Genomic DNA, 18,034 nt, shown 5'->3' with positions numbered 1-18,034 from the left:
TTATAACATCGACCATTATCATCTTTTTTATTTTTTTTGTTCTCAAAATATCTAGTCTATAGAGTATAAATTTGCTAGCATTACTCTTGGAGAACCCATTTATTCATGACCAGGAAACCTTTCTTCTACTCTAAAGTGCATCTCTGTCCTTGACTGTTGATGGTCAAAATGTACCAAAGAGAGCACAAGTTTCTCGTGAATGATCCAGCCGTATTTCAATACCACTCCTCGCTATCCCTGCTCTGTCTATGTAGTGAAAACCTGCTCCTTGTTCAATTCCCAACTCAATGCCACCACCTCCATGAAGCCTTTTCTGATCCCTCTAACCAGAAGTGAGCTCTCTCTGAACTTAAACACTGAATATGTATTTCTTTCATGGATTTATTTTCTACAGTCTAGTTACTTATTAGCTATTTTATTGGCAAGCTACTTGAAGGCAAGGATTTACGTGTCTTTATTTCTTTAATTATCTCTTTTTTCAGATAAAATATTATAGGTTTATTTAAAACTTAATTCTCACCTTGAGTATGCAAAATACAAACTCCACAAAATGTTCATTTTACTCTGTAGTTTACAAATATACAAAATAGAAGTTTGCTTAAATTATATTGCATATTTATTAAGGCAAGGAACTATATAGAAAAAAGTATTTGTTCTGCTAAAGGCATACTTGGGAATAAACCATTGTACAAATTATTGCACATCTGAAACCACAGTGCATAACAGACTGTCTGCATAAAAACGTTAAAGTAAACCAGGCGTATTTACCTGACTTAGGTCATAAATGTAGATTGGAAGACAAAAATAGATTTTCCTTGTCAAAGTATGCAGCAGTTTGAGAACTTTGGCTTCCTCGTTTGGTACCGTTAGAACCAAGACTCACCAAGCACCATCATTTAGGCTATTAAAACACATTGTCAGTACCTGAATTTATTCCTTTTCTTCTAACATCATAATAATGGCTTTTAGAAGGCAAGAGAATACAAGGTGATCTTTATGCTTATATTGCAACGAAACACAACTGAAGGGAATTCTGGTCTTCCCTCCCCCAACTCACGGATCTAATTTATACCCTGATATCCACAACTTCCAGCCACCCCCTCAGCATTTTGTTAAGTACAGGAATATTCAAGTTGGATTTAGAATTGGAATGACAGAAGAACCAGTCACAGACCCCATCTGCTCTTTTGGAATAAGGACAGTAGAGAGTTGTTTAAATTTATTTCCTTAGAATTTTATTTTTTCTTAAAGATGGTGCAGATGATGGCATTTTTCTTTTATTTGAAAAATCTATGTCATTATTAGCAGTTCCCTCTGAAGTTTTGGGAATTTGCGCTTTTAATGCAATCTCAATATAATTCATTATTTCTCTGTCAAAATTACGATTTGTATGAAATTATTGTGATGTGCATATCCTGTCTTCTTTGTAGTACTTCATAGTGCTTTGGCTAATGTGGTGATGTCCATATTAAGATTGTTAACCGAAATATAACTGTACCTCTTCATGTCATACTAGCAAATAGAATTGAGTCATCTTAATTCTTCAACAGATCTGACAGTTTTCATTGCTACACACTAGTGCTTCTTAAACCTTAGCAAGCAGGAGATGATCTCTGATTGAGAATTCTGATTGAGCCAGTGTGGGGCAGGGCCTGAGAATGTGAATTTTCTAGTAGCTCCCAGGTGAAGATGCTGCTGGTCCAGGGACCACACTGGGCAAACAGAGTCCTGGTTCTGCTCCACCTCCCAGGACAGACTTTTCTCAATGGGGCCTCTTCCCACTCCTAATTAAACCATCAGAAGTAATGAAATGTACTAATCAGCTGAGAAATGTGAAAAAGGATACTAGCACTGAGTTCATAACAGGTATTAGGCCAAGTATTTGGGGAATAAACCTTATTCCTGACCTTCAGGACCTGTCTTAGTTTGGCCTGCTATAACAGAATACCAGAGAATGGATGGTTTACACAACAGAAATTTATTTTTCATTCTTCTGGAGACTGGAAAGTCCAAGATCAAGGTGCCAGCAGATCCATCTTCTGATGAGGGCACTCTTCCTTGTTTGTACAGTTGTCTTCTCATTGTATGTTCACATGGCAGAGAGAGATAGAACATCTTTCTCATGTCTCTCCTTATAATGGTCCTAATCCCATTCAATGAGGGCTTCATAACCATGGTTTAATTACATCCAAAAGGCATCACCTCCAAATACCTTCACACTGGGGATTTAGGCTTCAGCACATGAATTCTGGGGTACTCAAACATTCTGTACATAACAGGACCTTAGCACTTAGTAGGGGAAGTACATGAAGTAGATGCATGGCTACATGTAGTTATAATGTGTCACAGAATATAATAGACATATAAAAGAGAAATAAAGGATTATGAGAACAGCTAAAGGATTGGGGAACAGCTAAATATGCATTATTGTTAAGGGCATTTATGAAGCCTTCTTAGAGGAAAGGGTAGAGATTTTTGTTTTTTCATTCTGGACTTACAAAGAAGAGAAGATAAAAAAACACAGATTCTGTTTTTAGTACTATGTTTTGAAATGAACAAGAAAAATAAAAAGAATGGTCAAATACAAAACTCCCTTCTGAGTGGCAAAGGTGTCCATCTTCTTAATAATTTTTATTATGGTGAATAAGTAGTTAATGAGTATACTAAAACAATGTTGAACTGAGTATAATTCAATCATAAATATATGTAAAATGCTGCATATTATAAATAGTATATATGACTATTACATATTATAATTATGAGTGTGGGTATTTTTTATCTTATAAATATGATCGCTGTATAGAAATAATTTTGAGCAGAGTGCTCTTTTTTCTCAAAAAAAAAAATTTTATGGAAATGTATTATTTTTCTCCTTTGGCCCAGACATTAGACAAAATCAAGAAACAATTTAAAAAGAAAAGTTATTGTGACAAGAGGAAAAAATGGGCAATGCAAGAAAACATGAATTATTGCATGATAGGAAGTAATCGTTACCTTTCATTCGGGCTCGGGATGGAGAAGAATTAGGTACTTGGTTTTGCAGCCACATCTTTCTAGTTCCTGTCGTCATCATATACATAAACCTAAATGCTTACATGGAGACAATAACCTTTTTAAAAATCCGTTTATGTTTCAAATAGACATGAACAGCATACACATACACTTTGCAATCTACAGGGGGAGATATATATTAAATAAACAAATATATCACAAATGTATGATTATAAATTTTAAGTTATATGGAGAAAAAAACAAATTATGGTGTTACGAGTGAAAAGAAGAATGGGAGGAGAATTTAAATTGCTGTTAAGGAAATTCAAGGCAGAAAATATACTATAAATGAAGGCCTTGAGGTAGAAATAAATGATTTGCTGGGAAAGGAAATACAGCCATTGTGACTGAAGTGTGGTGATCCCAGAAGAGTGTTATGAAGTGAGAAGGAGAGAGAATCAGGGGCTGATCCTGAAAGTCTTTGTGTGTTTTCATAGTTAGTTGTATTGTGCCAAATAGCTTTTAAGCATCTTTTCTGTTTCAGTCTCTTTTTATACATTAGTATCATGTACATTAGCATTCTTTACTTAATCAAAAAGGAGCAAATGGAAAGCATATTTTAAGGAAGAGAGGAGATTTATGCCTACAAATGCAGAAGTTTCTATATTCCACCTAGTTATAATCTTATGATTTGATGATGAAAGAATAGTGACAGCTTATTTAAGTTGCTACAAAACAGGGCAGTTTTCTCCTTCTTTGTGCTTTGGAAAAATAATATAGATAACACAATATTCAAAATTTTCTCAGAAAAAACGTCCTGTTGATATCTAAATAAAAGACTGGATTTGGGCAAAACGTATGATATGAGAGTATAGTATTGTGCTTAAAGGCGTGGATTTTGGAGTCAAACCTGGGTTCAAATTCTAACTCTGCTAGTTTCTGGTTGTGGGCATTTGGGCAGAGATTTAATCTCTGTGAATCTCATTCCCTATAAAATGAGGGTGATATTATCTGCCCCACGGGACTATGAAAGTATTAAACAAGGCGATATATGTGTCTTAGTCAGGAACCTCTTGAAAGCAGAGCATGCATTAAGGATCAAAATGCTGATACTTTATTTAGGTGATTCAAGACCCACTCAATGAGAATGAGAAAAAGGGGGTGTGAAGTGTCATAGATGGAAACAGAGCTGTGAGACAATGATTTGGTGCATGGCGCTTACTGGGGAGCACTTTTGGGGATAGCATCTCTGAGCAAAGGGAGAAGGAGGGTAAGGGAGAAGTTGAACTTCATCAGAGGTCTCAGCCAATTTTAGGAAGCTCTGGGATTTGGATGGCCTTTCTATTGATCCCAAACTGAGACCAAGCCCCTGGGCCTATGTACTCCCTCAGTCCCCAGTCCTTGGATGCAGGCTCAGGGGGAAGGTGACAAAACCTGCTGCGGAACAACTGATTTTCTCCAATGAAATGTAGTTGTGCGCAGTCAGCAGCCCACACTCCTAGCAGCTGGAGCATTGGGTGCTGGGGGCCTGTAGGGAGGGATGAGATAGGACCAGCTCCTGCAGCCCTGGCCACGGCTTCACGGAGAGTCCCATATGATGCAACATAGTGCAGCAGACATGCTTGTTGTCTTTAGTCACACAGGTTTGCTCCAGGTTTGCAAGGAGAAACTACTCCTCAGAGCAGTGTCTGGATGACAGAGAAAAGGAGAAATTTATTTGCATGGTTCTCTTGTCTCTCATTTCCCACTGGTCAAGGTTTACCCCATGCCCCATACCTCATAGAAAGCCAGATTCCATGCTCTATGTTGTGGAATTTTATCCACACATGCACCTACCAGGAGAGAGAAGGTGGAGACCGTCAAGAGAATTAGAGACAGCATAAAAGATTTGTATCCAGTTGAGTAGCTAAAGCAAGTAGCCTAGTACCTGGCTCACAGTAAATGTTCACTACATAGCTAACACTTGTGTAGCACCTTGCTATGTTCCAGCCACTACTCTGCATACTTTACATCAAACAAATTATTTGATCCTCACAATAGCTCGATGAGGAAGATACTGATACTAACATATGTACATCTTACAGATGAGGTATGGAAGCTCAAAGTTTACGCTGCTAGTAAGGATCGCAGCAGAGCTTTTATAACCAGGTGTCATTTCAGTCTGTGCTGTTAACCGCTCTACTATATTGCCTCGCAGTGGCTATTATTATTGTTATTATTACTATCAGTGTTAACCTAGAATATGTAAATATTTTATCACATTTGCTAAAGATATCATAAATATCTTTAGCAAAATATATTCAAATATGTAAAGCTTTGCAAAAATTTCAGTAATTTTTATCCTTATTTTAAAACCAATATGACCAAATGTTTTATAGATACGAAAATGATACAGAAAGTCTTAAGACTTATCCAAGTTTATTGTTATGGTAGAGAACTGGATCATAAGATAGAATAAAATATTCATGGCTAACTCAATAAAAAATATCTTCTGCATATTATTTCTTGTGTTAGGATGACTGCTGCCTCCTGGTCTGAAGTTAGACAATCTGCAGATCTAGGGATTCTGATTTCATTTCTGCCATTAACTTCTTTGTTTTTTCAGAATAGGCCATTTATTCTCTTTATGTGTTTCCATATTTGTAAAATAGAGTAATTACGAAGAGCTATACCATATATACCACAGGATTCTTTTTTTTTTTTTTTGAGGATAGAAATGAGAAAATGCATTTGAAATGAAAAAACAAACATATTAAAAACAACCTATTTAAGTGTTTTAAAAACACGGCATAAAAAATAGATACTTTTTATAATTTTGTAGGGAATCCTAGTTAGAATGGTTTCCATACTTTTATTTTTAGTAGAATCATAATTTTTATCACATCCTTCATACGGAGCAATATCATCCCTATTGATGTAATAAAATCTTGTATATCAAGGGTAAATAATTTATTCAGCTCTTCCTACTTCATCATTTAACAAGGAATATTTGACATAAATATAACTGTGGTGTTCAATATATCCACATACTCTCAAGTATTATAATAAATCAATTAGGGACCTAAGACTTGATTTTTTTCAATAATTATGTGAACTTATTAAATTAACTACTTTTGTGTTTTGAAATTTTTCTAGTGTTTCTAGTGTTTTCCAGACAGTTTTCCTAGTGTTTCCTGTGTGTTTTCTTTATATATTGGAAACTAACATTCCTTTCCATATCTCCCAGCTTTAGCTATCCTTGCCCTGCCCCTTAAATACACACAGTTTTTATTTTACATTTCCATATACTGAACATGAACTGTTTTTGAAGTAGTACTTCATATAACTTACACTTTTTCTTTTGTATTCAAGTTCTATGTACTTCTTTGTACTTTTCCCATTCATATATATTTTCAATTATATTAGGCCTTTCTTCTCATGTAAGAGCTCTTCATATACATTAAATCATTTATAAAGCACAAACTTCTTTACAGATATATTTTTTATTTTTATGATTGCTTAGAAAATTACTGTACTTATCTTTATAGTAATATAAAATTAGATACATGCATTTTTCAGTAATTATTGTAGCAGTTCTCTGGTTATTTTAAATTATCTTAGAGGTTTATAAGAAGAATTATAGAAGAAATATTTATTTTTTCCCTATTATCAAAAGTAAAGATTAAAATTAATAATGTATTCCCTGTTTTATGTCACACGTGATTGTTATTTTTTCTGGTAAAAATTCTCATTTATTCATATGTAACTGCCTTGAAATTTGTACCTTAAGGACAAAGAAAGGTCACCAATCCCTCTAACTCCTGGTTCTTTGTCAAAAATGGACACAGTTAATGAGGTTTGTTTGGTACAGAACAAATTCTCAGACACAGATAGAGATCCTTTCAATGGAAACAAATTTGTTTGGCTTTACCAGGTTACTTAGCGATTAATAATAGCCTTGAGATGCAGGTCAGAAAGGTCGTTGTACCAGCTTGCCAACACAATCTAAATGTGCAGCTAGCCCAGCTCTGTGGGCGCAGAAGCCCCCAAAATACTATGCATAAAGTAAAACAGGCTATTTTCTGACTCCTTTTTTCATATTAATAAGCAATTTTGAAGAGAAGGGTGGCAAAATGGGGGCCATGCCACTCCAAGTAATTCATTTATTTTGCAATTTAATCTTATGTTGAAAAAAATTGCTCTGCTGCAATAGCATTGCTTGGTGATTTTTAAACGTCAGTGTGTTTCATAAGTAACCTTGTATGAAGTATTGTATTAGTACCCTTTAACAGAAAATTGCAACAAAAATATTTCTAGACATTGAAGTAGAAAGGAAAATATTTTTTATTTTTGGAATGTTTGCCTCTATTTTTCTCTGATATCTTTGAGGAAAATGCTCAGATGATTTACTTAAAATTTTACTTATAGAACTAGCTGTTAGTTGCATATATACTTTTAAAAGAAAATTATGGTACAATTTCAAAACATTGTTAACGTGAATAGTTAACTTTTCTCTAAGAAAATAAACGATTTAGTTATTTTTCCATATTTGATAACATCTTATTCTGTTCAGCAGGTGTTTTCACGTAGGATATTTAAAAGCTTATTTTTGTTTAAATTTCTTAGATATAGACACATAAATGGTGAAAAGTTTCATTATTTTAATGGAATTTATTATATTTAGAAAATATTAATACTTGAACTTATTCACCTAATTTAACTTTTATTCTCATTGTCTATATAATTGCACAAAATGTCAACCTTTCCAGTGCAGGATAATATATGTAATCTTGTTGATATTATTTGAACTATTAACTGAAGTAAACCTAAAATAAATTAAGCATATGCATAAACCTGTCACACTTTTAAAATTAGCCCATTAGTTATTATACAAAATAAATGATTAGAGATTTATAAATACAAAACCAAAATTAAAGGAAATCAGTAGCTTGGATGCTTTCCTGCTATGAAAGCATGTCCAAAATAGCTAATTTTCTTTCAAACAAAGAAACTGGTAATGTAGTAAGTTACTTCGTGTTTTATATGAGTATTTCCTTAGCTTTGAAGTAATTCTAACATATAGGCATTTGAGTTTAAAAACTTAATCACTGAAACATCACTTAAATGCTTTCTTAAAGATTGCTAAGATTCACGTAGAAAATGCAGGTAAGATAGATTACACCACTGATTTTGATGGATGTGGAGGATGGCTGCCCCTCAAAAAACTTACTTGATTATCATCAGTGAATGAATTAAAATGTTGGCAAATAGTATCACAAATAACCCTAGACGGTTTTGATGCAGGGAGGCGCTGGAGGAGTTTGCAGAAATGAAAGAAAGAGAAGAGAAGAAGGCTAACCTCGAAAGGGAAGAGAAGAAAAAAGATTACCAAGCACGAAAGATGCATTACCTCCTCAGCACAAAGCAGGTTGGTCTACCTGTCCCTGACAGCTCCTGTACGCCACTTGGGCCTCTAGCCTGACAGAGATAAACTAGCAGGCTGAATGGGACATGACTTGTTGAAAAGATATCACAAAGACACTACTTCGAGTTCAATTTCGTGCATCCGTGTAGGTGCACGCAGGCACCGTGACTCGCCGGTGACAGCAGCTTCATAGAGGCAGCCGCTCTGACGCTGGCAGAAAGGTCCAAGTCAGCAGTGTGATCTGTCCCAGTGATAACACAACACGAAGGGCATAACCTCACTCTCAGAACTCATTCTGTGTGGTTTATTGTTGTGTTGTGAATTGATCAAGAACGCGCAAGTTATTGTGCTGAGGCGGCTTTCGTGTTTTCTCTTTTAATTGAGCTAATGTGGAGATGAAAACCATTCTTTCACCCTTTCTGCATTTTGATGGAAGTTTTCGGGTAAAGCTTTTAACAAAATTGCTTCAGCAATTACATCTTCCTATAGAAATATAAATGTGGAATTTGGAATACGTAAAAATTATTTTCTTATACTTGCTAAAAGACCTCAGATTTTGGCATGGTTACTAAGAATACATTGCATGTAGAGTACGCAGCTCAAAAAGAAGTGTGGTTTAAAAAATCACAAATTTGGGGGTTGAGCTGTATTTTGTTACTTGAGCTCTACTCAAGAAACTAGCAGTTTCTGGATTTTTATTTTTTCTCAAAGACCTTCGAGTCTATTGTCAAAGTTCTGGTCAAAATGACATATTCAAATGCCTCCAGGCATGGGCAAGTCAAGCCCCAGAGGTGGCCAGTGAGGCCCAAGATTGAATGTCATCCTTAGAGACGTCCAAATTCAAAATCACTTTAAGTCCTGGGCTGGCCATGTCCATTGTCCATTTGGAACACAGATCCTCCTGCACCTCTAGCCTCTATTTGGTAGTGGAAATACCAATACTTTTTGATAATGATAGCTATCTTTATATTTACTTGGATTTGTATAACTGGGTTATCTTTATTTAACAGGTAAGGAAACAAATTCAGAGCTATTATATACTGATCTACAGACACAAAGCTAGTAGCAATGGATCTCGATACTCAAACCAAAGTCTTTAGACTCTAAATACTTAGGCAATAATTTAAAGATAATTTTAAAAATAAAAAGTCAAAATATGTTAGCATTTTATTATAAAATCCGTAACTGTGAAAATTTTGGTAGTATGATGTATGTGCTACATTTTTCTGTATAGAATTCCAAATCGAGAATTTCTTTTAGTGGAATGTTTTTTTCAACTTTAGTTATTAGTAATTTTAATTTTGATTGAACTAAAGGTGTTAATACTCTTAATGATTTAAATCTGATAATATTGAATTTCTTAGGATATGATTATTAATTCTGGAAACTCTGAAACCTCTTTATGTTTTAAATCTTTCTTAATTTGAGTTCTAATTGTGCTGTTTATACTTATGATGGGTAGTGTAATAGGGAAAGCAATTTTAAAAATGGTGAAATTAGATTTAACTGAAACATTTATTAATTATGTTTTATCCAAGGTTATTTAGGTGTTGCATATGTAGTAGAGTTGGTTAGAAAGTCCATAAAGACTTAGTTGTTTTACTAATAACAATAATGTAATAAAAAATATCCATGGAGTGCTTACCATGTGTCAGACAATATGATAGAGACTTTACATGCATTATTTCTTTAATTATTTTGATTTCATTTCAATTTTAAAATTAATCACCTGGTTTGAAAAATAATGTCACAAACCTGCCCAGGAGACTTGACTCTTGGACCTTGCTGGATTTTCAAATATTACCATTGTGTTAACAAACATGGGCTGTCAATACTCTATTCCATTTTTCTCCTCCTTTCATACTATGCAGGCTGCCAATAATATCAATGTATGTAAACTTTACTTTAGTGGTCCCCAGTCTCCAAAACTCCCTGGCATCCGATAAAATGATTATGTTTGAGGCACTATGGTACAGTTGGAAGAGCCTGGGCATTGTCATCAGACAGAGCTGAGTTGGCATCCCAGCTCTCCCACTTAGAGTAAGATATTAGGAGATGAACTGGAGCTTTCTGACCCTTTGTTTCACTCTGCACGTGTGGGATAAATGAAGCCCACCTTGAAAGAATGTTATCAGTGTTAAATGTAATATATGTAAAATAATGCCAGGCCCTTAGAGGGCATACAGGAAATGACAACAATCATTAAGATTTAACCTGTTAAGGATAAATAAGGTTTTATACTTTCCTTTACTTCTTTTTGTCTTACCAATTGGAAGCATTCATTTTTCTCCTTGCCCTTCTTTGCTTTCCTTTAGTTATTAATGAAAATTAGTTAGAGATCTTTATGCTTGTGCTCCGCCCCCATTTTACACCTGGCTTCACAGACCTGAGGACATTAAAGGTGAAATTATGTTCTCAAATCACCTCCTTGGGATAGAAATATTATGAAAATATCAGGGATTTTAATTTGGATCTGGCAAGTTGGTATACTTTGTCACAGAGATCTTAATATTTGATCACAGGTAACTAGAGATGAAAAGACAACCCTTTGAACCTATGGAGACACCTTTATTCCCAAGGCAAACTCTTTTTTTGGTGATAAAATAGAATAGTGTCATTATCTTGGTCTTACCTATTCATTTTGTTCAAGGGATTAGTTATACTGACAGGATGGTACTGGAAAGTTCTTCTGTTTTATTTCTTATATCCCACTAGATTTGCTTTACTTAGCTTTAAATCAGTATCTTGCATCATGGCATAAAAGGGTTGAATTTTAAAACTGATATTATAAGTCACAATTGTAAACTATCTGTATCAAAAAAAGATGCATGCAACACTAAGGTTTTATTAGTAGAGTGAATATAAATATTCACTTAATATTTATTTTATTTGGGATGAATTTATTGGAAGTTAAATTACTCCTAGCAATATTTTTGAGCACCTACCATCTATTGGTACTATGCTAGTACTTCAGTAAAATAAATATATACAATATGATCCTTAACTACAAGGAGAGCACTACCTAATTTCAGTCTAATGTCAAACTGTTCATTTTAATACAAGGAAATTGCCTACTTTTCATTACGGCTTTTATATAGGTGGGCTGACTGAAATTGACAACTATTTATACTTATGATTTTATTGATATAATTTGCTATTTTATTTTATTTTATTTTAATCAAAAACTTTAAATACTTTCCCTAACCTAAGGAAGACACGAATACTGAAAGACACTTCCGTCTGTTTATTAGCAGTGATTTTCTCAGCATGACTTGGCTGTTGGGGAGAAATTAAGCTGCAGATTTTAAAATATTCCTTAGTTGTTTGGATATTAATTTCATTGCTTATTTTTAGAGTTTTGATTTCAAATTTTATTAAAGACATTTAATTACAAAATAAAAGACAAATAGGAATGGAGTATTTATTTTAAAAGATTTGTATCAGTTTTAACTTTCAATTTTTGCAGATGTTTGAAAATTTACCAAATAAATATTCAATTGTAAGTGATTTTTATAAGAAGTATATTAGGATAGGAAAAGTTTTATTGACCTGCTTAAAAGGAATAAATCTAATAGCAGTTTTCCCAAAGAGATAAACACCATTTTATTGGAAATTTTAGTACTTTAGGAATGATATTATTAATATAGTTTATAGAATAGTAATTTTGACATTAAATTTTCACAGTTCTAATCATTTAACTTAGATGAGTAGAAATAAAACATTAATTCAGATAATACTTCAAAAGGGTGAAGAATTTTATAAGCCAAAATTGTGTTTGTGAATTCATATATATAATAAATTAAATGTGTTTTTTGATGGATTAACAATTTGAGGATGATTATGCTGATATACTGATTTATTCATATATTGATAGCAAAGTTTTAAAGTCAGTTTTAAGCCTATTTTTTGTATAAATCCAATATATATCTTAAAATAGTTCCAAAAGCAATTACTAATTTTTAATGTATTAATTATCTCATCTTTATTCAAGCAAATATGTAAGTGCTAATAGGAATTACACAAGTAAATAACTAATATTGCAATGAGTGAATTAATAGACCCCTCAGGGTTTTATTAATTAAAAAGTTCAAGTCATATTAAAGCACCTTTTGTATATGTTTATTTCAATCAGAAAGCTGAACATGGTAACTTATTTGCATAAATAATCAATCACCATTTACTAGTAGTAATAAGGTTAATTTGTTGCTACAGATATAATAGGATTAGTCAATTATATTTCCCAGAATATTCTATTTGGTATGCACCCCATCACCTGTAAAACAGGATTGGGTTTAGCACCCTTATTAAATGAACACATCAAAAAATCTTTGTCCCTGTAAAAGTTTTATGAAAGGAAAGCTAATTCTGCTTGATTAGAGTAAAGTAAAATGCAAACATTGCTTCCATTTGTAAATTTATCTTTCTGAAAAGATTATTTAATAAAGTTATTTATTTTGATTCAGTAACCAGTCAGACTAAATCTAACACAGATAGGATATATTTCCTTTGAAGAAAATCTCATTTGCAGATTTGTTTTATTCCCGATAAACTGATTTTCATTCCCTTGCCCTTGTTCTTCTTGGGTAATAAATTATGTTCTCTGCTCCACCTACTGGTAGATGTATGCAAAGGCCTATTGTTGGATTTTTTAAAAAATACTGCCTCTAAAATGTTGCCAGAATTTTTAAGGGTCTTCCTGGAGATCAGATAAGTTACAGATACAAATGTAAAATTCAAGATCTGAATTATAAAAAACTAATGTTTGGAAATATTGGTTATTACATAGAATTATACACAGTAATGGTTACCTTGTTAGTGAAAATGTTACCATTTTTCATTTTAATCTGATAATAAGAATAAATAAATACAAAATATACATGTAACTCAGTATAATTATGTATATTTTACTTTGATTATGGCACTTGATAGTTTGTATATATTAAAATTAAAACCAAAATAGAAAAACTTTAATTTAGTTAAAATTGTTACACATATATAATGGAAATAATTTTCATGTCATCATTTATATAATAAGTTTTGATGTTTTTCCTTTAGTGGGTAATGATTATTTTCATATGAACTTCGAAATAACTATTTTTAGTTATTTATGATTTTTTAAAAAGACCTTATACTATAATTAATATTGATAAAACTTTATTTTGAATTACTTTACTTTTTGAGAGAAACAAAATGGTGTCAGCTACTTTTTTTCAAAATTACATCAAATCATATTTGTTTGAAGAAGGAATATACCTTATTTTTAAAACTTAAACTTGATATACCCTTAATTAGTTGACAATCTGTTGATATGGAAAACATGTTTATAAGACAAATCTTACAAGGTAAAAAATATTTAAATTAAGAAATTTTTAATTCTTCCAAATCATTTATTGCTTTCAATGCTATCTTCCCCGTATCCTAAGTGGAGGGATTTTGTGCTTATGTATATTAAATACTCAGTATGTGATTATTTACTTATTTTGAGATGATGAAGCCCTGGAAGAATGGCAGCTTTTTGATGTGGACCTACCAGTGTGTGTGTGTGTGTGTGTGTGTATCTATGTGTTATGTGTCCTTGTATATGTGGTGTATTTGGAAAGTATCTTTGGTGAGGCTTCTCATCAAGCATTTTCCTTAGGCAGTGGTATACCCCAGCATTGGTAGGGAAGTTCAACAGCAATGTTGAAATGTACCAGTAATGACCTCCAGGAGCACATTTTTAGACATCTTGACCCTTATGTCAAAACTAATTCTTTGATTTCAAAAACATTAATTTTTTTCTTTCCTAGTTTCTTGTTTCGACTTTTTATCTTTTGTATTCCCATGATATATACACAAAAGGATATATGCCTTGCTCCTTATGGCTGTTGATAGTGCCTTTATCTCCACTGTACTGATTATAACATTTATAATCTTGGTTTGATGTAACCTGATTTGGAGCATTCACATGGTTCCTTGCTTCAGTTTTCAGGATTTTTTATCTTTGTGTTCTTTTTTTCTCTAATTTCCAAACCAGTCTTTATTTTAAAAGATCAATGTTTCTAAACTATTCCCAGTTATCTAAGTTTTTGAAATAGTTGACTCTTCTTCATGTGTCACTAACATCTTCTAATTCATAATTTCAAGTGTCTTTCAAATCATTCCCTTCATATTTATTCCCTGAACCCTGTCTCTAAAATGATGTTTTTGTTAAGTCTTTTGCCCTTTAACCCAGTACATTTGCCACCATCAGATAAAGCTTTCTAAAATAGCATTTTTTATTTCATTTATCTTTATAGTTTATAAGATTCCTTTTCATCCATATAATATGATCCATACTTTTCAGCATGAGCATTCAAAACTCTCCGTAATCTGACTCTCCTCTGCCTATGCGGTCTTATCTTCCTGTGGTCCTCAATATGAACATCTTGATACAGTCTGACTTTATATCCTAGAAAAATTTATCATAAGGTTCTCTTCTTATATGTGTGAGTTAGCTTTTCGTATTCTGGAAATTCAGAAGCCTCTCCTCTACTCCTCACTAAAAAGGAGCAACATCTCACATACTTTCCACTAGTACTTTGAATTTTACCATTACTTTACCATTAAAGAAGCATTCCTTTCTCCTATTAAATTAAAATACTTTAAAAAGAAGGTGTATTAGCTGTTAAGCATCCTTATTAGTATAGCTTGGTGAAAATTTATTTATGTATTTTTATATATGGAGAGAGAGAGAGAGATTCACTTTGTTACCCAAGCTGGAGTGCAGTGGCACCGTCATAGCTCACTGCAGCCTCCAACTCCTGGACTCAAGCAATCCTCCCACTTCAGCCTCCTGAGTAGCTGGGACTACAGGTGCTTGCCACTAGGCCCAGCTAATTTTTTTTTTTTTTTTTTTCCATAGAGACAGAGTCTTGCTATGTTGCCCAGGCTGGTCTCGAACTTCTGGTCTCAAGTGATCCTCCCATCTCTGTCTCCCAAAGTGCTGGATTACAGGTGTGAGTCACCATGCCTGGTCATGAAAATTGATAGAATGTGGACATGTTATAATAAAAGGAGGGGAGAGAAGTACATCCAGAGACCTCAGTAGTACATTCAATACCTAGAGTATGAAGACCCAAATGAACCTAAGGTTAGTAAGGAAGGAACAGAGACGCTAAAGGGCATAATGAATCCATGGGATATCTGGGGAGGAAAGTAGTATTTTTGACACTAAAAAGAAAATTAGGAGGACGTGCAGGAGAAACTTATCAATTTTGTCATTTTGCTTAGGGTCATTACCATTAATATTTAATATCAATATTGACTATATCACTCTAGATACGTGATATGATAGATATATTATTTCTTTCCTACATCACACAGCCTCTTAAAAACCAATTCTTAATTCTTATGTTACCTGCCACTTAGGTATGGCAAACTTCTTTAGGAGTTGAAAAGGTCTGGCAGTAAGATAGAATTATGGATATAGGGTTTGGGGAAATAAATTCATAAGTTTTACATGAAGGATCTTATATTGCTTTTCTTAACTTCTCAATAGTTTGTATGAAATTTAACAATAGGAATTCACACTGACAGAGGACCTCTCATTGGAATGTGCTAGAGCAGCATGGGATCTTTAGGGTGATCTTCTCTGCTTTCTCTTTTAACAATTGAAGAAACCAGATCTGGAGGATAAAGCAACTTGCTCAGGGTTATACAACTGGTATAAATACACTCTGTGATGTTGGGGCATCCTCATGCAACTCAGTCTCCATGAAAATCTGAGTTAGAGGTCTACATCTGATTCACCTAAATAAACCCTACTTGGGAGGAACTTCATCCTAGGTTATGACTATCCAGTTGTCCTTGAAAGGATATGTACTGATTCTTGAGATTCCTCAATTCATTGAACTCCCTTATTTTCCTTTCTCTGAAATGGGTCAATGCTTATAAAAACATTAATTCTGAATGAGTTCATGTACAAAAATAGTGATAACTAGGGCTGATATATATAAGGGTGAAGAAAGCCAGAACGTAATTTAGGTATCTATAGTGCCTTCCTGTGAATAGTTCAAAGTAATTTATTATCTCTATCTCCAAATAATCCGTAAAGCAGAAATTATCTTTTTAGGGACAAAAATGTTGTTTGGTACTCTTTTTTTCCTCTGGACACTTGGTACATTTATTCTTTCAAGAAAATTATGTAGTGAATAAAGGTCTGACCTATGATCTTTGGATCCATAGTTTAAGATGCAGGTCTTCAAGTTTGGTCATTTGCTCTTAGTCCCAAGAGAACAGCACACATCACAAAATCATCAGATAATTTGTTGCTATTGGCAGTCTCTGTTCAGAAAGGCCAAGGACTGAACTAGCATGGAGAATGAATTAGCTATTAACTTTTACATTTTATTCCCTCCCTCTTTAACATTATCATTTTTATTATCCTGTAATATATGAAAGGATGAAATTATTATCCATTGTCAGTTCTCTTTGAGAAGACAAAGTGAAGTGGTTAAAAAAGAATCTTGTTGTGTTCCTAAATCAGTCCCTTTTCTCCTCTTCTCCCCTAGCCATCTTTTTTTTTTTTTTTTTTTTTTTTTTTTTTTGAGACAGAGTCTCACTCTGTTACCCGGGCTAGAGTGCCGTGGTGTCAGCCTAGCTCACAGCAACCTCAAACTCCTGGGCTCAAGAAAGCCTCCTGCCTCAGCCTCCTGAGTATCTGGGACTACAGGCATGTGCCACCATGCTCAGCTAATTTTTCTATATATTTTTAGCTGTCCATATAATTTCTTTCTATTTTTAGTAGAGATAGGGTCTCACCCTTGCTCAGGCTGGTCTCAAACTCCTGATCTCAAACAATCCAGACATGCTAATTCCACAAAATAGTTTATTCTCAGTATACGTCTATACCCACATCAAACTTACCAGTATTTTCTAATTGTTTATAAAGTTATCAAGGTTATGAGTCAAATGGAAAAGCAGAGATCAAAGCCAAATCTTGAGAAGCTGCAGATAGATAGAAGAGGCATGAAGTCATATTGGTAGTGGGGGATGGGGTAGGGCAGGAGTGGGGTATTGCTGGGGTTTAGGGAAAGGAGAGGTCCTAGGGAAATTGCCCAAGCAAGGAAACAAGCAACTTCAGTCCAATTCTTACAGCGATCAGTAAAATAGCGAGCTGACATGTACAGGTATGGAAAGGATTGTATAGTGAGGAAGATTTCCCAGAAAGTCCTTTATATGGAATCTTTCTCACAAAGTCTTTTAAATCCACTGTGACTAAAGAGAAATCCACTCTCCACTTCTTTTTTCATTGACTGTCTCGCATTCAATGAATTACAGTATGACTTCTGCCACAAGAACAGAGTCTGCTTTTGCAGAGGTCACCTGTCACCTTCTAATTACCATTCCAGGTGTGCATTCTCCGTCCTCATGCTGTTCCACCTCTCCATAGCTTCTGACACCACTGACCTCCTTCATGAAACTGCCTCCTCCCTCGTGTCCTGCTTCTCTTCTCTCACTGTTTGCTCTTTTGAGTGTCCTTCATGGGCTTCTCTTGTCCCACTTACTCCTTAAATGTACATGCTCCAAAGACTTTTCCCCTGGCCCTTCTGGCAGGATTGTATACTCTTTCACTTACTAACTCCATCCATTTTCATATCTTCAGCTATTCTTATTCAG

General features: G+C 33.9%; 1 protein-coding gene across 1 annotated transcript in view; it reads left to right on the top strand.

Moving 5' to 3' along the window:
* Positions 1 to 18,034, top strand: part of SPATA17 (spermatogenesis associated 17) — a 127,956-nt gene that overhangs the window by 55,568 nt on the left and 54,354 nt on the right. Inside the window, exon 6 of the mRNA XM_069459665.1 lies at positions 8,275 to 8,398. Coding sequence (XP_069315766.1) covers positions 8,275 to 8,398 — 124 coding nt within the window. The remainder of the gene's footprint in view (positions 1 to 8,274; positions 8,399 to 18,034) is intronic.

Source organism: Eulemur rufifrons, chromosome 27, assembly GCF_041146395.1.
Source record: "Eulemur rufifrons isolate Redbay chromosome 27, OSU_ERuf_1, whole genome shotgun sequence".
NCBI lineage: Eukaryota > Metazoa > Chordata > Mammalia > Primates > Lemuridae > Eulemur > Eulemur rufifrons.
This window is presented reverse-complemented; position numbering and strand designations above follow the sequence as displayed.